Below are 23,052 nucleotides of genomic sequence, written 5' to 3' on the forward strand. Positions count from 1 at the left end.
GTGGCAAATTCATACAACAGCCTCCCGGTGGAAGTGGTAGAGATGAAAACAGTATCTGAATTAAAGAGAGCTTGGGAAAAGTACACATGATCTCTAAGTGTGTGACAGAGAGAGTAGACGGCATAGATGGGCAGAATGGATAGGCCATATGGTCTTTATTTGCCTACACACTTTTCTATGTAGTATATTCTATGTTTCTATGTAGTATATTCTCCGTTTTTATCATCCTCCTAGCAAAATGGGAAGCTCATGTGAACAGAAAGCAACACTGCCACATAATTTATTCATAACTTTATTATAACATAAAAGCAATCTTACACCAAGCTGCAGAAGTCTAAATACAATCCTGCATGTGTGAATTCCAACAAATTTCAATCTAAGGATGGAGTGCTGTGGCACACCAAGTCCAGACAAAGGAATCTCCGCAGCTGTACACTGTCAGAGGCAGGCGATAGCTCTGTAACCCCTCTTAGGAGGCTGCTGGTACAGTTCAGAACATTTATAGCTAAATAAGGAAGAAAATAAGGAACCTCAGTTTTCAAGCACCAAACGTACATATAAAAAAAACGTCAAAAGGAGCAAACAAAATTACCACTTGTTGTAGAAAACTAAAATGAAGATGAGGTCTTAGAATGTGACAAAAGTGTGAAAAAGACAAGTTTTAGCAAGCTGCCTTATTGGCAAGCTGCACTACATTGCCATTTCACTGTAATTTATCTCATGTCTCTGACAGCGTAGAGCACAGATCCAACACTCAACCATTCTATCTGTGCTATTCTTGTTAAGAGTGTGTTATTTAAACACACACATATTCCAACTCAACCTGACTATATAAGGAATTGTCTGGCAAGTACTGCACATTTTCAGGTTTAAAAAGGGAAAAAAGGGTGTGCCATCCTAAAATAAACTTTTGGTAGCAAAGGTCAAGTAACCAGTATGTCCCACCATTTCCCTGGGGGTGACTGCACTTTTGAACTGAATGGTTCTCTGACTGGAATTATCGCACACAGAACTCTGCCCTAGCTGGCTGCCACTGTCGAGTCCTGTGCTAGACACATCCTCTGCCACTATTCCAAGGTCAGCTGTTTGCAAACTAATTGTCCGCACATCATAGATACGCAGGAGTATTTCCAAAGTGTCCACCTCGGTAAACCCATGTGCTTCCAGAGCCTGGCATGTTCTCTGAACCTGCTCAATGCAGGGGGAGAAGGAGCAGATCCGCCCACCTATTTAAAAATACAAAAAAAAAAAAAAAACAAATTAGAGTGGAGGATGGAAAAAGCAAACTATGCATTAATAACCAGAACAACAAAAAGGAGCATTACAAACTTGTCCCATATTTTAATCTCCCAATTCCTCCTCTTGCCTCTGAGTCATTCATCTTAACTCTGTACCATTTAATACTTTATCTTGTAAAATGCCACCTAAAAGCTGTACATAAATCTTGGAATTAAACCTAATCTATAAAGCTCCAATATGTTGCAGGAATAAAAGAAAGACAAAATGATTTATAATTTTGATGAATTATTTGCTCCAACAAAATTGTGAGTTAATTCATGAAAAACCAGAGACAGCAACAATTAGAAAGCACGGACAAACCTGAAAAGCTTATGTCAGCGGTTCCCAAACCCCAGCCTGTCAGATTTTCAGGGTATCCACAATGAATATTTATGAGAGATTTGAATACAGTGGAGGCAGTGCATGCAAATCTATCTCATAAATATTCATTGTGGATATCTTGATAACCTGACTGGCTGGGATGCCTCCAGTACCAGGTTTGGGAACTACTGGCTTATGCCATTCCCTCCTCAGCAACTTTTCATTGCGTGTGATTTCAGAGTCCACCCACATGTTCCAAGCCAAAACAAACATTCTGAATTCAGACACCAAATGGAATAAAGGCAGAGAATGGAAGTGTTTTTCTCATTCTGTGTGTATACTAAAACTTCTTTGCACATCTCACCCTAAATGTGATTAAGCCACGTAATAACATTTTACTGTTTTTCATGATTCTATTATTATTTTACCAAACACATTTGAATTATTACAAGACCTCACAAAGCCCAGTGCAGATCCTGCTGAATAACAAAAGCCAGAGTCACAGTTTGACTCCACTGCTTGGATTCTTATAAGGGAGTTGGTTTGTGTATGGTATATGAAGTATGATAACATTCAGACAGATGTAATGTTCCCAAGTTCTCACTTGTTAGACTTGAACTGTATTTATTTGAATAATTAAGGAACCATTTAACTAAAGGGTATCAGATTTTTACAGATATCATGGCTTACATGCATTAATTGGGAGTGGAGGAGTAGCCTAGTGGTTGCTACTATTTGAGATTCTATATGGACTGTTGCTAGTGGAGGAGTAGCCTAGTGGTTAGTGCAGTGGACTTTGATCCTGGGGAACTGAGTTCAATTCCCACTGCAGCTCCTTGTGACTCTGGGCAAGTCACTTAACCCTCCATTGCCCCTGGTACAAAAAATAAGTACCTGAATATATGTAAACCGCTTTGAATGTAGTTGCAAAAACCTCAGAAAGGCGGTATATCAAGTCCCAATTCCCTTAATTTCCTGCGTTAACCACAAAACTAACATAGTAACCATTGGGGATGTTCCCTGTATTTTTCATTACAGGTTCCATGTTAAAAATTCCCCTAGCAGTTAATATGGAACCACTTAGCATCTCGTATTTAGGAGGCGCAAAGTGGTCCCACATTAACGCACTGTACTTACCACGTGCTAAATGATGCAAACTCTCCACGCCTATTCCCTACCCAAAGACTGAGGGATATTCAATGAATTTACAAGGAAATATTTTTTAAACAAATAGGAGGAAATATTTTTTCACTCAACGAATAGTTAAGCTCTGGAACTCGTTGATGGAGGACATGGTAACAGCAGTTAATATATCTGGATTTAAAAAAGGTTTGGATGGGTTCCTGGAGGAAAAGTCCATATTCTGCTATTGAAACACATGGGGGAAGTCACTGCTTGCCCTGGGATTGGTAGCATGGAATGTTGCTACTCCTTGGGATTCTGGAATCTTGCTACTCTTTGGGGTTCTGGAATGTTGCTAATATCTGGGTTTCTGCCAGGTACTTGTGACCTGGCTTGGCCACTGCTGGAAACAGGATACTGGGCTAGATGGACCAGTGGTCTGACCCAGTATGGTTACTCTTCTGTTCTTATTCTATTAACATACAGTTTGGTGCACAGTAAAGGCAAAAATCCACAAAAACGATTACCATATTCTAAACCATACGTTAAGAGCTTAATGCACTTTAGTAAGAGAGCCCCTAAATGCATTTTATTCTTTTACCATCTTTTACCATTTTGAGCCACCTAGTATAGCAAGCTTGATAAATACAATTACAATACAAGTTTTACAGGTAAAGCTAAAATCTAAGAGAAGACAACACAGTGTCAGAACACGAGACTATTAAAAAGATCTACTTTCAAATTCAGCTAAACATTAACATATTCTCAAGGGACCTACAAAACCAAATCATTTGACATGGATAGGATGCCACACCACTACTGCAAATGTAATCAAATGATTAGGATCAAATTACCGGCTCTGAAGGACATTTGGATGTTGCATGAATTTAGATTTGCTTCCAAATTCTGAACATGTGCATGAATGACCAATAATATTCCTTAAAATGTCTGACCAAAAGAACGGTTTTGAAAATACTGGGTCAACAAACTATTTTGAAATTAAAACGAACACTATATTTCTCAGTGCAATGGGAAAGGACAACCCAGACCAGTGTGAGTGCTATATTCTGGACAATGCAAGTTAAATATGTCTGCATAAGATGTCTAACAACCGTTCCCCTCAGAGATCTGAGGGAAAAGGCCACTTCCATTTTATCAGATTACACAGCTTGCCAGAAAAAGCAACACACTGTTAATCCTGTTACAAGTGGCTCAGGACAGGAACTGGTTTCTTTAGAGCAAGCTTTTCAGGGAAGAAAAGCTGCAGTATTTGTGTTGTACCCAATCTATTTATCTATGACTTATACTAACAGAAGCAAGATACTTGGATGATAAGACTGCTGCACAGGGACTGCTGGAGAGAGTTGAAGTGAAACACCCATGAAGTGGATAAGGACACAAAGAAATGACTTATCTCTTTATAGAGTACAGTTCTTCAATGCCAGGTTCAGGGTTGAATGATAGTCCTAGGAGACCTCTGGAATGGCCCCCATTGTCATTCTGTATTTTTCCCCACTACTCTCTGCTCCTCTATCTAAGTTTAGGTCAAAAAAGTGGGAAGGGGATGTGGAGGAGTGGCCTAGTGGTTAGGGTGGTGGACTTTGGTCCTGGGGAACTGAGGAACTGAGTTCGATTCCCACTTCAGGCACAGGCAGCTCTTTGTGACTCTGGGCAAGTCACTTAACCCTCCATTGCCCCATGGCATTGAGCCTGCCATGAGTGGGAAAGCGCAGGGTACAAATGTAACAAAAATAAAATAGATACTATTGGACATTCTACATGGAATGTTGCTATTCCACTAGCAACATTCCATGTAGAAGCCTGCGCGGCCACATTGGTGATCTGCAAGGGCCGACTTCTAGTGGAATAGCAACATTCCATGTAGAATCTCAAATAGTAGCAACAGTGGAGGAGTGGCCTAGTGGTTAGGGAGGTGGACTTTGGTCCTGAGGAACTGAGTTCGATTCCCACTTCAGGCACAGGCAGCTCCTTGTGACTCTGGGCAAGTCACTTAACCCTCCATTGCCCCATGTAAGCCGCATTGAGCCTGCCATGAGTGGGAAAGCGCAGGGTACAAATGTAACAAAAATAAAATAAATAAGAAGAGCTGCATGCTTGAAGGACATTTCTCAATAGAAGAAGAGAATGCATTTCGAAACGCCTGGCCCCAAATGAAAAGTTTGAAGGCAGGCTGGAAGTGCTAGAAGTCATTGACATGCACTGGTCAGCAGTGTTGTGACCACACCTGGGAAGATATCTGGTGGCTCTCCTTCAACTCATCTGAATGCCAAGTGGTCCCAACTTACATTAGTGAAGACCACTGTTATAGAGTTTAGATACTCATTCAAGAAAGGGTTTACTGTTTTTACTTCTTCGCTGGTTCTGTATATAGTCTGCCAATCAGAATGAGGGGTTTTGGGTTTGTTTGTTTTTTTGCAACTTGGCTACTCTGCTCATTTTGCTGGAGACTCGACAATCCTATCATAATATGATCACAGTAAAGGAATATTAAAGAACCATTCACTGCTCTGTGACCTGTTGATTTGGTTTTCATAAGACACATTTTTGAGGACAAACAGGGATTAAACAGCAGTCATTTTACCCTAAGAAAGGAAGCAGCAAATTATTAATTAATAATTACACTCTTATGATGCTACTTGAGGCCTCTTTTGTAATATGTTCAACGACAGGAGATAGATGCAGTATCGGTTATATTCTAGAGTGCTGAGTTCACTGATGTACTATAAATAGGAGCAAAATAACACAAGTTGTTCTGTCCAATACCATTTAGCAAATCACACAGAACCATTAGAAAATCAAAACCAACATACTTAATTTCAGGAGGAAATTATTCTTAGAAAGTCGAAGCACAGAATTTTAAAGAAAACATACTCCCATCAAGTGCGTAGGAAACTGTACAACTGCTTATGATCTATGCAAATGTCAATTTACACTGAGCCCTTTGTTTGGTACAGAAAAGAATGCATAAAGATGCAAGTGTATCCCTAGGCCTGCATACAACGATCCATAACCCTCCGTGAAACGCTGTCATCCACAAAGAATGTTAAAGCCCAAAGAAATGGGAAATTCCAAAACAGAGCAGAAAAATAATAGACTTTGACAAATCTGTGCACTATCAGAAGCAAAGAATCCTGCAGCTTCTACGCTATTCGCTACAACCTCAGACATTTAAACTAAGGTTTGGTATTTCCTTTCTAGTTTGCGATTTCTCAAACAAATGTTGACTTCAGGTACATCACAGTACCTTAGAGGTTACAATTCAGGGAGGATAGGGGCTGACACTGTGCTCAGATGTTCTCTTAATTGTTTTTAAAATGGCATCCAGGGAAAGATGTATCCAGGGTAACGGTTGTCAGCTTATACACAAAGGTTCAAAAATTCTTAGACCCAGCCATGATCAAAGATGGGACTGAATTTCATCTTTATAATACATATATTCTGTAGCAGCACAATTTACCCTGTCTGCCTTAGGAGTAGGAATTCACTGTGAACAAATGCTGACTCATGCTCTAACATGCTAACTCCAAATCAGAAAAATTGCAAAATAGCCAATAAACAATATCCCGAGTAGAGTGATAGAGGAAGGAGGGGGATCTCAGTTGTAGGTCCAAGCCATCAAAGCAGCCAAATGTTAGACTGAAAGTATAGGCTAATGCCAGATAAAATCAGAGTTCTACCTCCACCTCCTAAAATGTAATTGATTGTGTTCAAAGTGTCTGTATACTCATAAATATCCAAATGCCTCAACAATGTAATGCTCAAAAATACAAATAAGAAAAAGAATGTCAGTTATCTGACCATATGTCCAAGCTTTCAACTATTGATGAAGGAGTTCATAGCAGGGTCCCCAAATTACTGCCTGCTTGGGGGGGGGGGGGGGGGGGGGGGGGGGGCTGGGAAAACATCTCACTGACACATATAGTCTCGTGTCAGGAGTTTTGATATGGCAACCCACCGTATTGTATGACTTTATTTATATGTATTTAGTGGATGTGATTAAATATTACTCCTGTATTAGTTATTTGCATATGGATATTTCAATACCTGACTGAATTTCGTACTGTGATGATTCACACAGGTGACTTGTAAATAAACTTAGTGCCTTTGGTATGGCCCTGAATTGACTGGCTGACCAGCAGGAAAAAGGAATAGACACTGCCTCTCCAATTCTCTGCTGGTGAGACCTCATTTGGAGAACTGTGTGCAATTCTGGAAATCAAACCTTCGAAAGGATATAAACCAGATGGGATAGGGCCAGAGGGTTATTACTAAACAGTTAGTGGCATTTTTCATAAAGCATGAGCACAGACTTAAAGATCTAAATACATGTACTGTGGAAGAAAGGTGTAGTGTATAAATGGCATACGTGACAAGCCTCTTTCAACAGAAAAGAAGCTTTGGAACAAGGGTCATAGGGTGACAATGAAAGGGGATAGATTCAGATGTAATCTAAGGAAATATTTCTTTAGGGAAAGAGTTGTGGATACAGAGAACACTCTCCTAGTAGAGGTAGTAGACATAAGGACGGTATCTGAACAAACAGAGAGGATCTCCAAGGGAGAGAAAAGGGCTTTAGAGCTTAGTTGTGTATGGGCAGGCTGGATAGGCCATATGGTCTTTATCTGCCCTCACTTGCCTATGTTTCTAGATGTTTCAGTTCTGTGAAGGGCTACAGCAACAGAATACTGACTGGGAACGCCATCTTCTCCACTTGTCCTCTTGTGTTTCCAGTCCTGCTCCCTTGAACACATCTCTATGACAGGGGGCAAACACTTCCTATTTGCCTTCTACAGTCAAGTAACCGCAATGTGCTGGGCTGCTTTCTTTCAAGACATTATCCACCTTAACTCAACTATTAGGGTGAGAGAACACTACTGGGAGCCCAGAACAGGGTATCTAGCTCTCTCTCCTCCTCTCTCTTATGCCAACCTTTTCCCCTCTCAAACAGGAGAATGTACCATTTGGGTTTCTCAACTAGGGGAACATGTAAGACATTCTCAGATCACTTCCTTTTCACAAATTCCAACCAGAGAAAATGCCAGTGTCCTCAGTTGGCACAGCATCTAAAACTAGGTCTAGTCATTCCAGCCGAACATTTAGATACTCATACAAACCATGTAGAAAGGGAGCTGGGACATTCTTGGAACCAGAATTTCATCTGGGCACCTAAGACATCTCTTTCTTGGCATCCATTTGCTTGAGCCCTGTTGACTATTTAGAGCTGAGTGACCAAGACAGCGATGGTGCCCTTACAGGCAAGGAAAGGAAAGAAAGGGGAACCAGAAAAGGTAGGCTTATGGTACTAGACTATAGGAGATGTCCAAAGCCCAAGCATTGCAGGAATTGATTGGCCAAATGCTACACTGCAATAAGCGTAGATCATGTTAGACTTCTGTGATTGCAGCTGTTTAAATATCAACCTATTTCATGTTTAAAAAATGCTATCATTTATTTCCAACATTTCTCCACATGAAAATCAGAAGCATGAAGGCATGGTATATGTTAGGGATAGTAATTTATAACATTTAATCAATTGCTGTAAGTATTTTCTAATGTGCATCTGCAGAACAATTACGAATTTGTGTCAAATATTACTGCATAAAACTCTGGGACTATTTTAATATAGATTTCAAAAAGTCCAATTTTGTATATTTTAGGGTGCACTGCGGTAGGTAAGATCCTCTGGATTTCACTTGGTTTTACCTTTCAGAAGGTAATCATCAGGCGATTTCTCTGCTAAAAATCAAGGTCATGCATCCCAGTCTTACATAGGAACAGCATGAATCAGCAGATACAGCAAAAGGTGAATTACAGGTGTGGGAACAGAAAGCACAGAACTATTAAGGCACAAGGACAATGTGTTTTTGCTGGACCATGAACAGTGAAGTCAACTGAAGGATGCAGCTCAGATGTATAAAGCAGACAATGTACACAGAGAGAACATCTCATTAACAAGAAATAAGAGCCATCTAGCTACAGATTACCACAATAATTTCCTCTTAGTATAAAGAACCACTTCCACAACTTCAAAAAGGGAGATTAACAGGCCTCTCTCTACGTTTCATTAGTAAGATTGTATAGTGTGGAAAAAGCACTGTGCAGAACACGACAATCCCATTTATATATATATATATATATATATATATATATATATATATATATATATATATATATATATATATATATATATATATATATATATATATATATATATATATTAATTTCTTTTTATCAAATTTGAAAAACAAAACAGCAGCATTCAACACTGAAACTTCCAAACGGTTAACCAACATGTCATCATCCTTAATCCCCCCTCCCTCCACCCTTCCAAGAGTGAAAACAAATTTCACCTACCCATGCTTTCCTAGTCCGATATGCTCATATCACTCCTCTCCTCAAGTCACTTCACTGGCTTCCGATCAGGTACTGCATACAATTCAAGCTTCTCCTACTAACCTACAAATGCACTCAATCTGCAGCCCCCCATTACCTCTCTACCCTCATGTCCCCCTACGCCCATACCCGTAACCTCCGCTCACAGGACAAATCCCTCCTCTCAGTACCCTTCTCCACCACCGCCAACTCCAGGCTCCGCCCTTTCTGCCTTGCCTCACCCTATGCTTGGAATAAACTCCCTGAGCCCATACGCCAAGCCCCCTTCCTGCCCATCTTCAAATCCTTGCTTAAAGCCTACCTCTTCAATGTCGCTTTCGGCACCTAACCATTGACCTCTATCCAGGAAATCCAGATTGCCCTATTTGATTGACTGCATTTTTGTCCTTTAGATTGTAAGCTCTTTTGAGCAGGGACTGTCCTTCTTTGTTAAATTGTACAGCGCTGCGTAACCCTAGCAGCGCTTTAGAAATGTTAAATAGTAGTAGTAGTCAAGAAAAGGCCCCGAGTGAAGCAATGTTCCCGCAAGTTATGTTCCCCTCTGGGAGTCCAAAGCGGAATCCACTGTCTGTGTTTTCCAAGTTTCATAAGTTGTACAGATCTTCTGAAAGGTAACAAGATATCCATGCTGCAGGGCAGTTAATTTAGCCATTTGACACACACAATCCAGTTTCTGACATAATCAGTGGCCAGTGATGACTGTTTCCAACACGCCGCTAACGAGAGTCTACTGGCTGTGAATAAGTGAATGACCAGCTTGTGGATTTCTAGTTTTATTCCACAGTAACAGTAAGTGACAGCAGATAAAGACCTGAATGGTCCATCTAGTCTGCCCAACAGTCACATTCACTATCAATTCAAGATTAAATCAACAATGAACACGATATTATATACTTGATCATGGTCTTTCTTTGGTGTTTCTGTAGAAGTCTGCCCAGCTCCGTTATGTTGTTCCACCTGCTGGAGTTGCCATTAAAGCTCACTCCAGCCTATCCAAATCCATTTTGTCATTTGCGAGACACAGACCGTAAAGTCTGCCCAGTACTGTCTTCATGTTTCAAATTACTGGAAGTTCCACGGAAGCTCTCTCCAACCCGTCCTACAACTGGATTGTTACACGCAGGACTCAGATCATACAAGCCAGCCTAGCATTGGTCTTAGTCAATACAGCCAGAGTTACCATCTAAGCACCACTTGACATGCAAACACAAATGCAACCCTTTGTTTTCTACACTATTCATTTTCTAATTAGAAATCCTCTGTGTTCACCCCATTCTTTTTTGAAATCCACCACAGTTTTTGTTCTCCACCACCTCTCTCAAGATGGCATTCCAGGCATCAACCACCCTCTCTGTGAAAAAGAATTTTCTGATGTTACTCCTAAATCTACCACCCCACAACCTCAATTCTAGTTGTATCAGTTTTCCCTTCTCTGGAAAATATTTGTTTCTATATTAATACCTTTCAACTATTTAAGTGTCTGTATCATATCTCCCCTATCTCTCCTCTAGAGTATACATATTCAGGTCTTCCAGTCTCTTCTCATACGTCTTTTGGCGCAAGCCCCATATCAGTTTTGTCGCCTTCCCCTGGCCTTAAAATGAAGTAGACAAAAATCTGCTTCCTTGGGATAAATGGCACCTGTCTTAGAGGTTGCCAGTTGAAGTATATCTGTCCAAAAGGTCTGCACCTTAGAGCAACACATCGCCCTGTGCACCACTCCTTCCAGCACTGCCATGGTGGTACATGTTAAGAAGCCTCACTGGTGTGTAATACCATCTGTACATAATTTTGTATCCATTTTCAATAGGATTACTTGCCATCAAAACTTTGAAAAGATACTTAAATCCTCTTTCCCAGTCCTTAATGGTATGCATGGTGTTGAGATCTGCTTCTCATTTACTGATATAAGTGGCAATGGGAAATGTTTGCACCAGGAGCATTGTGTAGATTCAGAAGATGCAGCTCTTGCCACTCCCTCCCTCCAGCACTTGCTCCAGGTTTGTTATCTCGAGCAGCAGATCAGACCTTGTCTTGCGCTGAATATAATTGGCTATTTGTCAATATTTAAATTTGTCTGGCTGCTCAATTTCATAATCTTCTCTCAATTCAGGAAGAGTCAATAGCTTCCCATTTTCCTAGAGGTGTTCAAGGAAGTGAAGTCCCTGAGCTGCCCATCTCACTTAGGTGGGATCTGTCCTCCCAAGCAGAAACTCCAATGCATAGCATATGGAAGTCTGTGAGAAGTACAATCAATCCAGAAAAAAGCTCTCCCGTATAGTTAACCATATCGATAGAGGGTGCCCAACCCCTGCCGGGAGCTTCTGCAAAGTTTTCTTAAGAGAATGGAAGCCAGGGTATTGCCCACAATGGCATGTCCCCTACCCAATGTTGTTCAATCCATATCCGTAGCTTGTCAGAATCTCAAAGCCAATCCACCAAGATGCATAGTTGGGCTGCTTTGTAATAAAGTCCAAATTCTAAGACACCCATTACACCTCAAAGCTTAGTGTAGCTCTGCGGACTCTAGGGGGTCGTTTTCTTCAAATATAATAGAAGATATTTCGGTTAAGCCATTCAAAAAAAATTTTTTAGGGATTGGAAGGGGTAGTGTCATAAACAAATCTAACAACTTAGGAAAGAAATATGCCCTAACCAGGATAGATTTAACCCTTCCCATTTTTCTAAGTCTAACAACAAATTCCACACCTTGAGGAGATATGATAGAGGTCTATAAAATAATGAGTGGAACAGGTAGTCATGAACCGTTTGTTTGCTCTTTCCAAAAATACTAGGACTAGGGGGCATGCGATGAAGCTACAAAGTAGTAAATTTAATACGAATTGGAGAAAACGTTTCTTCACTCAATGTGTAATTAAACTCTGGAATTCGTTGCCAGAGAATGTGGTAAAGGTGGTTAGCTTAGCAGGGTTTAAAAAGGGCTGGATGGCTTCCTAAAGGAAAAGTCCATAGACCATTTTTAAATTGACTTGGGGAAAATCAACTGCTTATTTCTGGGATAAGCAGCATAAAATGTACAGAGTTTTCTGGGATCTTGCCAGGTATTTGTGACCTGGATTGGCCACTGTTGGAAACAGAATGCTGGGCTTGAGGGACCTTTGGTCTGTCCCAGTGTAGCAATACTTCTGTACTTGTTTGCAAAATTAGCTTCATACAAGCCCTCCCATGCTCCTGTCAAATTGGCCTCCAAATATCTGATATGATTCCTGGCCCATTAAAAAGGAAACTGCTCACATAACAGGGTGACGTCAGGGGCTGTCACTATCACATTCATTATCTCAGACTTGGTCATGTTAACCTTAAAACCTGACACAGCCAACGTTGGCTAAAAGTCTTGTTGCTGCATGAAGTGAGTTTCGAGGGTCTATCGGGGTCAGCAATATGTCATCCGCAAATAAAATGATTTTGTGTTCTGTAGACTCTATCCAGAACCTTCGGGTTAACTTGAAAAGCTTGTGCTAGAAGCTCTATGAAAATAGCAAATATAAGGGGGGATTGTGGGCAGCTCAAAGGCCACAGGATTTGTATATAGACGATGAACCCAGTGCATATAATGACCCAGAGCCCAAGGTTTTCCAAAACTGTCATCTGTGATGGGCCCCTTGTGGCCATGGGCCCACTCCACCCAATCTCCTCTCTCATTGGATTCTAGCGGTCGATATCTCTGAAGACTCCTGTAGTATTGACTGAAACCAATCATCAATGTGTGGCCCTTAAAGTTCCACCTGGGGTGCCAATTATGTGATGGTACCTCTGTGGCCAAAAGCTTAAGCTAGCAACTCTCCACCAGTACTAACTAGAGCTTTGCCTCTAGGAAAGAGCTCAAAGATTAGCACCTAGTATGCTCAGTGTCAAGGTTTGGGTTCCTCTTTAGGGTGACTTTGCTCAACACCCTCTTTCTGGTCGCTTCTTAGGAAAGATCCTTCTTTTCCATCCGGTAATCAATGCCTCTGTGTTTCTTTCATCATTCAGGCTTATTTGGGTGGAAAACATTCAGATTTAGAGGGTTCCAGGGCATGTGCAAATTAGGTACCTTACCATTCTCAGCCTTATGCAAATCTCTTACAAACAGCTTTGGCTAAACACAAATGTAGAGTCTTCCTTCCCCTCTTTTCCAGGTTTGTGTCAGACTGTGGGTGCTTCAAGCACCCCTTGGTGACGTGTTGCCATTTAGGTTGAGAAGACGTAACCACTCTTGGGCATTAAAGAAGCAGTCTGGTGAAAAGCTGTATTTGGTATTCAAAAGAAGGGCTATGCCTCCTGGAGATTAGGAATTCGGTGCAATTTTCCCTCCTTATAAAAAAATGAGCACAAAAGGGTAACACCATTTATACTTTATTCCTTGTTCTTGCAAATGCGATAAAGGACTGCAATTCTGAGCGACACTTTAGTGTAGTGGAGGACAGATCCTGACAGATCTTTACATGGTAGGAATCCCAAATAAACTTGTCATAGGATCTCATTTTCTTGAGAATGCGCTCTTAATTTATAATTGCTAAAACAAACAATGATGTCTTTGGGCCTGTTGTTCCTGGGTGCACCCAGAGCTCAATGTGCCCTAACAATCTGGAGCTCAGAGGACCTGCTCCTCAGAAAGAAGTGCACTCACTAATTTTTGAACAGTTAACTCACAGTCAGTATATCTGGGAACCTCCTGTAGTCCTCAGAACCGCAGATTACAGTGTCTGCTTCTGTACTAGCATTTCTGAGTGCTCCTCCAGCCGGGACTCCAAGTCCTCAACTCTATGGACCAACTCTCTGATTTCGCCCCGGATGTCCTTAGCTAGGGCTTGGAGGTCTGTATGGACTGCCTTTAAATATTTCCTGCAGCCATTCTCTACTTTCCCCTATTGAGGTGACTGCCGACACATCCTCAATTGTTACACCTGAGGACTGCTTCCCTTGCAAGCTGTTCCAAACCTGAAAATGGGTTGGCGGTGTCTACCATCTTAGCACCATCCTTGTGGCTCACAGTTGGGGCTTTGTCAAAGATGATTGGTGGTGCGTACTCACTTCCCCACATTAAGTGCTGTTCTGCATGCTCAAGAACCTTTGTGCACAATACCAATATAACAGATGGCAGTGATGTTTTATATTTTGATCTGGGATAATGCGGAGCTGCCTACTCAAGCAGCCACTTCTGCAGGTGACATCACTTCCTCCCCCCATCTTCATGTTCTTAATTACGAGTTTATTTATTTCATAGTGAAGAAAACTTATAAAATTATGGTTTAAAATGTAAATCTTTATATTAAGCTTATTTCTGTTAAGTAAATCACTTGGTTAAACCAAGAGTGAGATGCTGCACAAATATCTTTTTTGTGATTTTCCTGTCAGGTTTGATAAGTAGATTTCTCTTGGAGTTTAGGATGAATATTTGCCTCTCTTTTCCCATTCATGCAATATATTGCTTAGAAAAGGATGAACGGCATAAATTCATCTAATATTTGTTTCAACAATACCTGACCTACAACTTGAGAGCCACATATGGCTGTACAGTGCTTCCCTAGAATGGGTCTATTACAAAGTTGACTTTGTTGTGGAATAAAGGTGAATAAGACTGAACTCAGATTTGGGTCCTTGCTAATGGACTTGCTGGATAATCAAGTTTAGGGACTACAGAAACATCAAATGTAAATGACAAAGACCACCAGGTGTATCCAGTCTGCTCACTTACTTTATCAACAATACCAAAAGTGAAATACATGGGAGTTCCTATAAGAAACGCATATAGTATCTGATATTTCTATGAAATTTTGACTTTTGTGACTATTAACTCTCTGTTGCAACATATTTTTTTTCTCTTTCCCATCCATACTCAGGACAGTTTCCTGCTGAGACAATTTAACAGGCTCTGAGAAACTGAGAAATTCATGTCTGGGACAGCACCGACATGCTGGCTGAATGTCCTCAGACCGATCAAGTAAAAAGCCATACAAAGTCTCCTCTGAAATGCAGTTTCCTCACGCCAGCAATTAAAATCAGCTAAAAGCTAGGCTCCCAGATTAGATAATTCTAGAGGGAATGGTATCACACAGTGCAGGCAAAGGAGGAGGACTGGCTTTCTGCCCAGCTAACATCAGGAAGCAACAAAGAAGCTGCCTTTAACCTTAGGTGCACAAAACAGACTGACGTCTTTTGAAGTCTGTATTACTTACCCCATAGGTTCAAGCAAACTGATTACCTTATAGAGGTCATTCACTAATAAATCTGTAGTCCATGGGGACAACGTACAGCTTAGTTATACTGATGAGCTAACAGTACACTACTGTTCATCCCCTAGCACTGATACAGTCATGCAGGCGCAAGAGGATGTGTGTGAATGGATTGTTGTTGCTCCTGGGGGTAGAAGAGAGTGTAAAAATGGAAAAGTGGAGCTGCAACTAGGAGTTACATAATGGTTCATCGCAGATACCAGTGGTATGTATTAGGATGGGTACCCACTGTGTGTGTGTGGAAACGAATGTCATTAAAGCATGAACTATGCACACATAGTGCGCATTCTTTAAAGACAGCATGCAGTATTTGCGCATAGTGTGCACTCATTCCTGATGTGTATGCGTGACAAGCACATTCTATTAAGAAAGAGTGCACACTATGGCAGATAGCTCTTTAAGGAGCCGGTGCCAAAAAAATTAGCACTTATCACTATTCTATATACAGTGTTTAAAGTTAGGCACTATTTATAGAATAGAGCTTTGCATTGCGAACTGCAACTTTTCGGCGTGACCATTTACACCAACGAAATCCTGGTGTAAATCTCTGCTCCTTATTCTATCACAGTGCGCATAAATTGTAGGAACGCCACCGATCTGCCCATGACCCTCCTATGGCTGCGCCCCCTTTTTGGATCTGTGTGCAAATTTTATGCTCGTATATTTAATTACTGTCAATTAGCACTGATGATTGTTAGGGCCCATCAGTGCTAATTGACTATTAAATTGTGAATGCAAATTTGCGCATGCTATTTATAAAATTCGGGGGATAGTGCATCCTCTTATCAGTGGATGATATTTGCTTCAAATGATAGCCCACCCTAATATGTATATAAACTATTTGCAGCTGCAGTGAATCTATATATAGATGTCTAAAAGTAAAAAATTAAGATCCAACCACATATCCAAAAGGGGACTTGTGAAATGGATTCTATCTGATCAGAGCAAGCTTGATTGCTTCTTTCATATTCAGTTAACAGTGAAATCTTGGATTGGTGGGGGAGGAGGGAAGGAGATTAACACGTCTCTTCTCCATTAATCTGGAAGACATCAATGCAGTCATTTGTTTAATCATCAACAGCAAAAGCAATGGGCCAGGAAATAAGTTGTTTATTAGCAAGTCTCTGTTTCACAATATTAAGAAATGAACAGTCTAGAAAACCCAAAATTACCTTGCTCTTTTAAGGCCGATTTGGCATGTCCAATAGCTTCCCAGGGCGATGGAATGTCCAAGAACACAGCGTCCGCAATATTAGCGACACCAAACCCATTCTTACACACATCCTGGCTTTTCACAGTAACAAGGTGATCCACTTTGTGCTCTCTGAACTCCTCCATTGCCTTTTCCGCCCTCTGTTGATGAAACTCGATCGTGTAAAGATGCCCCGTTGGTGCAATAGTCCTTATGATGGCATGAGAAAGGGAGCCACTTCCAGTACCTAAGCAACAAAAGGCAGATTCATTTAACAACTAATTATCTCTTGAGGCCATCTGGCTCTGTTGAGCAGAGTCATCTCTTTCCACAAGCAAAAAATAGTTACAACAAAGAATCCATCATGTTTTAATATAAACAGAGCTTATGAAACTCATGCAACTGCATAAAATAGGACCTAGAAATCTACAGAGGAGGTTTTTATTTTTTGTCCAAGCAGAATATAGCTTTTATTTGTAAGTTTCAGGACTAAAAGAAAAGAAAACAACCCATATTAGTTTATTCACAAGAGGCTTTAGACAGAAATCAGCATAAGTTTCCATGTTCTTGATCCCTTCGTTTATTGCCACTGTAATCTTTATAAAATTAACATTTAAATACCATCTGCATGAGGATCACATGACACCATGCTCCAGAGCAGACGATGATTCGGGCTCCTCCGGACACCCTCTCCTAGACCCTGCATAACCCGCTTCTAAGGTGTTGGGGAGCTAGTTGATAGTGTAGGGCCAGCCTCCGGGGAAAGATCTCCCATGACAAGCTCAGACAGCAATGAATCGCAGAGGAAAGGTACCGATAGCGGCAGGCTTGGGGAAGATTAGATGGCAGAACCCTCGAGTCCCATGGGTCTCTCGGTGAGCTCGGCCTGGGTAGCAAACGTTACTACGGCAATGGAAGCCCTGTTTGATAGGCGGCTCCATCCTACTGATTAAAGTTGGCCCAAGTTCAAAGTCATCTGGACGAACTCAAGCAGGATTCTGTTTCCTATCAAGTCATACCAGCGAGCTAGAGGATCATATGTCTGCAGATGAGTCTTTGCAGATCCAATATCAGAAGCAGGTGGCAGCGCTCAAAGATAAATTAGAAGACCTGAAGAATCGGTCCAGAAGGAATCTCTGCTTGACTGGACTGCCTGAATCTATACTTGATGTGGAACCGATTGGAATTTTGGAGTTGTGGTTAAAACGAAAGTTGCACCTCATATGGCCCGTTGCGTACTGAAAGGGACCATCATTGGGACCAAAGCAGGCTAGTGGCAATTATGCCTTGAAATTGGCGATTTTGCAGAGCTTCTGCTCCAGGAAAACTTTGACCTTTGAGAGCAGAAAAGTGCTCTGCTTTCAAGATTTCTCCGCCAAGGTGGCAGCTCAGAGAGGAGGCTTTGCTCCGATTTGCACCAAGCTGTTTGGGCTCAAGATCCCCTTTGCGCTAGAGTATCCAGCCAAGCTCTGAGTAACCCACAACAGGGCTACCCATTATTTTGATACCCCCAAGGCAGCTCAGGAGTTTCTGGCACAGATGGAAACATGCACGGCTGGCGATGCTTCCCAAGGTCTATTTGGTGATAAAACAGAGCCCTTTACTGAAAGCGCCTGGTGCAGATGGTTTTAGGGCAGAGTTTTACAAACTATTAGTGGAAAACATCACGGTTCCCTTTGCGAATACGTTCAAGCTTATGGTTGAGGCGGAGGCGGTGCTCCAATCTCTGAATGCGACAAAAGTGGTGGTTCTACCAAAGCCTGGGAGGGACCCTGCTCTCCCTGAGTCGTATTGCCCTATACCTCTCTTAAACGTGGAAATTAAATTTTTGGCTAAAATCTTGGCTAATCAGTTAACGGGGATCTTACCTTCTCTTATACACGACTCTCAGGGTTTGTTCTGGGTCATGTGATGGTCAAGAACCTGAGGAAAATTTTGATCTTGTTGGAGCAGCGGGAGTGACTTCACCGTCCATCTTTGTTAATCAATTTTGACATGGAAAAAGTATTTCACCGGGTGCATTGGGAGTTCCTCTTTGGATCAATATAGGTTCTCTGGGTGGTTTGTTTCGGCAATAAAGGTTTTATATTCTTTACCCAGCACTAGAATTTAATGGACAGGAGTCGGAAACCTTTTCTATATTTCATGGAACGAGACAGGGTTGCCCCTTACTTGAATAGAGACATTTAAGCGATTCCAGATATACAAGGTGTATAATATTAGCAGTGTGCCCGCACTTACCACCTGTGCTTGGCTAAAGGGAATGTTATTATAGGGTATTACTTTGGGCTTATTTTACTCAAAGACAGTTGTATGTTGTGGGGGGCATACAGTCTCCTTTGTGCATTAAGTGTGATAGAGAGGACAGTACATTTATTCATTCCTTCTGTAGCTGCCCGATGATTCAACAGTTTTGGTCGTCTGTATGATTATACATGATGCATATTTTGGATATCAGGCCACTGGGGTCAGCTGAACACTTGCTATTAGATAAACCAGATAGTTTTAGAAGGCAGAGTAAGGCACAAATAAAGGCCACAAGACTTAAAGTAAGTCTTGTGGCCCGTACGTGCTTCTTGCAGACATTGACCTCCCCTGAGCCCCCTGCATACTGGTGTTGGAGGAACCAGATTCATCTGCTGGCTTCCTGGGAGACACAGGATGCGCATGGCTCTCTTAAAAGTTTCTGTTGGTGTGGGAACTGTATTTGCAAAGTCTGCACTCACGTGGCTGTGGTCTCCTGCTCAATGTGTTGGGCTAAGGTTAGTCACTGGCTCCCCTAGAGGGTGTCTTTGTGGCAGGTATTTTCTTTTTGAACAATATGGAGAAGGTTTGGAAGTATGTGGCATAGTGCTCTCGATCTCTGGGGTAGGAGGGTGGGGGGAGTGTTTGGGACAGGTACTTCTATTTGCTTTTAATGGCACACATGATACATTTGTACTTTGCTATGATCTGTTGTGTGCTTACTTCAGTCTGGGTACAATCTGGGTTGGGGGGGAATTTCTGATATTTTGAATAACAAAAAAAATTGTGATTGGTGTATGTAGGTTCTTTCATGTTCTCTTTAATAAAAATGTTTTATACTACACACTAACTGCACAAGTTGGCCACAATCTGGAAGTCAAGATGCTGGAGTTCTACACACATGCAGCCATATTTGTTACCAAAGATTAAGACAGTTAAGGCACAGACTATTGATTTCTTACAGCGTTCATATAGTAACTGCAACCAGTCCCAGTAAAATAATTCTTGTGGCCTCCTCACAGTTCCACTCCCCAATATGCTATCTAGTTCTGACCAACAATTATATAGCTATAATAGCTGTCTATCTCTAGTACCTCCATATAAAAATGAAAGCACCAAGTTTCAAGCTTCAAGTTTATTTGAGATTTACTATCCTGCCCCAACAGACAAACCATCTGAGCGGTTTAACAGCTAAAAAGGTAACGTGGTGATTGACGAGACAAGAGAAAACAAGAGAGAGTGATGGGGGGGGGGGGGAACTACAATATCAAGAGAGAGTGATGGGGGGGGACTACAATATTAAGATAGGTTAGTCGGGAGGGGGAAGGAACACAATAGGGCTACGTCTGTGTGGTCAGGGTCTGCATCCAAGGCTTGTGCGCAAGTGTGATAGAGAGGACTCTGGAGGAAATCTCGCACCCTGTCAGACTTCACCCATTACAAATTCATGCTATCCTCCTTCCAGTCCTCCCTATTCCTTGCCAAACAGGAATATTATTCTCAATTAACCAATTCTCTTGGCTCCAACCCTCGTCGCCTCTTCACCACCCTCAACTCCCTACTTAAAGTGCCCTCCGCTCCCACCCCCCCCCCCCCCTCACTCTCTCCTCAAACACTTGCTGACTACTTCCGCGATAAAGTGCAGAAAATAAACCTTGAATTCACTTCCAGGCCTTCTCCTCCCTGTGACTTCTTAACCCACTCCCTCAACCAACCTAACCTGGCCTCCTTCTCCTCCTTCCCTGAGATCACCGAAGAGGAAACTGCTCGCCTTCTTTCTTCCTCTAAGTGCACCACCTGTTCCTCTGATCCCATTCCCACCAATCTGCTTACCAACATCTCTCCTACAGTTAACCCCTCAATCTGTCACATCCTCAACCTCTCTGTCTCCACTGCTACTGTCCCTGACACCTTCAAGCACGCTGTAGTCACACCACTTCTCAAAAAACCATCACTTGACCCCACCTGTCCCTCCAACTACCGCCCCATCTCTCTCTTACCCTTCCTCTCCAAATTACTTGAACGCGCTGTCCACAGCCGCTGCCTTGATTTCCTCTCCTCTCAGGCCGTCCTCGATCCGCTTCAATCCGGCTTTCGCCCACTACACTCGACAGAAACAGCACTCTCTAAAGTCTGCAATGACCTATTCCTTGCCAAATCCAAAGGTCACTACTCCATCCTCATCCTCCTCGACCTATCTGCCGCCTTTGACACCGTCAATCATAATTTACTTCTTGACACACTGTCCTCATTCGGGTTCCAGGGCTCCGTCCTCTCTTGGTTCTCTTTGTATCTTTCCCAACGCACCTTCAGAGTATTTTCTAATGGCTCTTCTTCCACCTCCGTCCCGCTCTCTGTTGGGGTTCCTCAAGGATCTGTCCTTGGACCGCTTCTTTTCTCGATATACACCTCTTCCCTGTGCTCGCTGATCTCATCACATGGTTTCCAGTACCATCTCTATGCTGATGACACCCAGCTTTACCTCTCCACTCCCGACATCACAGTCGAAACCCAGGCCAAAGTTTCGGCCTGCCTCTCAGACATCGCTGCCTGGATGTCCAACCGGCATCTGAAACTGAACATGGCAAAGACTGAGCTCCTTGTCTTTCCACCCAAACCCTCTTCTCCTCTTCCCCCACTTTCCATCTCTGTTGACAACGCCCTCATCCTCCCCGTCTCTTCAGCCCGCAATCTCGGAGTCATTTTCGACTCCTCCCTCTCCTTCTCTGCCCATATCCAGCACACAGCTAAGACCTGTCGCTTCTTCCTCTTTAATATTAGCAAAATTCGCCCCTTCCTCTCTGAACAGACCAACCGAACCCTCGTCCACTCGCTCGTTACCTCTCGTCTTGACTATTGCAACCTTCTCCTCGCTGGCCTCCCACTTAGCCACCTATCCCCCCTTCAATCTGTCCAAAATTCCGCCGCACGTCTTATCTACCGCATGAACCGATACTCTCATATCACCCCTCTCCTCAAGTCGCTTCACTGGCTCCCGATCCGCTACCGTATACAGTTCAAACTTCTCCTATTGACCTTCAAGTGCACTCAATCTGCAGCCCCCCATTACCTCTCTACCCTCCTCTCCCCGTATGTTCCCACCCATAACCTCCGCTCTCAGAACAAATCACTCCTATCTGTACCCTTCTCCACCACCGCTAACTCCAGACTCCGCCCCTTCTGCCTCGCATCACCTTATGCCTGGAACAGACTTCCCGAGCCCATACGCCCTCCCTGCCCATTTTCAAGTCCTTACTCAAAGCCCATCTCTTCTCCCTTGGTACTTGACCTGACCATTGCCTGAATCTGACTACTCTCTGCCTGAACCCCGATACTTGCTGCCTGACCCAACTACTGCCTGAACCCCGATACTTGCTGCCTGCTGCCTGAATCGTCTACTGCCTGAACCCCGATACTTGCTGCCTGCTGCCTCAACCCAGATATTCTCTGCCTGTGGCCAGACCTGACTATTGCCGGAACCCGGACTTTCCCTTCTTGTCTGCCTTGCTTTCGCCTAGGTGCCTGGGGGCACTTCTGTATCCTGATTCCTGTTGTTCCTGCTTGCTAGTTCCAGTTTTCATGTAAGCCCTGCCGGCTGCCCGAACCTGAGGGCTCAACCCTCGGGGAACGGTGGCTAAGCATAGGTGAAGCCTAGGCCCAGTGTGTTCCTGTCCAGCAGGGTCCGGTCCCATGTGTACCAGTCCAGTGGATTCCAGTCCAGTGCGCACCCGTCCGGTGCGTTCCAGTCCTGTGTATTCCAGTGCAGAACTCCAGTCCGGGGTTCCAGCCCAGCTTTGCCTCATCTCTGCTTTGAAGGTGACCTTGCCTGCCACTGCCGCTCCACTGTAGTGGTCCAAGGGCTCACAAACCAAGTGCTTCCAGGGAAGAAGCCTGACATTGTTTTAGAGCCACTGTAATTAAAAAGTCAAACAGTGATTTTTTCATCAAAAGGAGCAGAAATAGACTTCCATAAAATGTATTTGACATGCAGAGTAGCCTGAAAGTGTCATATATCCTGGATTTTCATCCAGATGTCCTGGAGTTGTTTTTTACTAGCCGACAACCACTGGAAAATATCTGAGATTTGAAAAGGTATTTTGCTCAAGATACAGTGACAAGCAAAATAACTTTCAATTTTGAACTACAACACTTCAATTTCACTTCAAAATGTTTCAAGTCACTATACATAAGTGTTGCCATATTGGGACAGACTGAGGGTCCATCAAGGCCAGTATCCTGTTCCAA

The 23,052-nt window shown here is 42.6% G+C and overlaps 1 protein-coding gene across 4 annotated transcripts in view; it reads right to left on the bottom strand.

The window, feature by feature from the left end:
* Positions 1-288: 288 nt before the first annotated feature.
* TRMT61A (tRNA methyltransferase 61A) overlaps positions 289-23,052 on the bottom strand; it is a 49,551-nt gene continuing 26,787 nt past the window's right edge. For all 4 annotated transcript variants that reach the window (XM_030215099.1, XM_030215095.1, XM_030215097.1 and 1 more), the window contains exons 3-4: positions 16,544-16,810; positions 289-1,226 (exon numbers count right to left, since the gene is read on the bottom strand). In XM_030215099.1, coding sequence (XP_030070959.1) covers positions 898-1,226; positions 16,544-16,810 — 596 coding nt within the window. In that variant the 3' untranslated portion in view covers positions 289-897. The remainder of the gene's footprint in view (positions 1,227-16,543; positions 16,811-23,052) is intronic.

Source organism: Microcaecilia unicolor, chromosome 9 (genome assembly GCF_901765095.1).
Source record: "Microcaecilia unicolor chromosome 9, aMicUni1.1, whole genome shotgun sequence".
Taxonomy (NCBI): Eukaryota; Metazoa; Chordata; class Amphibia; order Gymnophiona; family Siphonopidae; genus Microcaecilia; species Microcaecilia unicolor.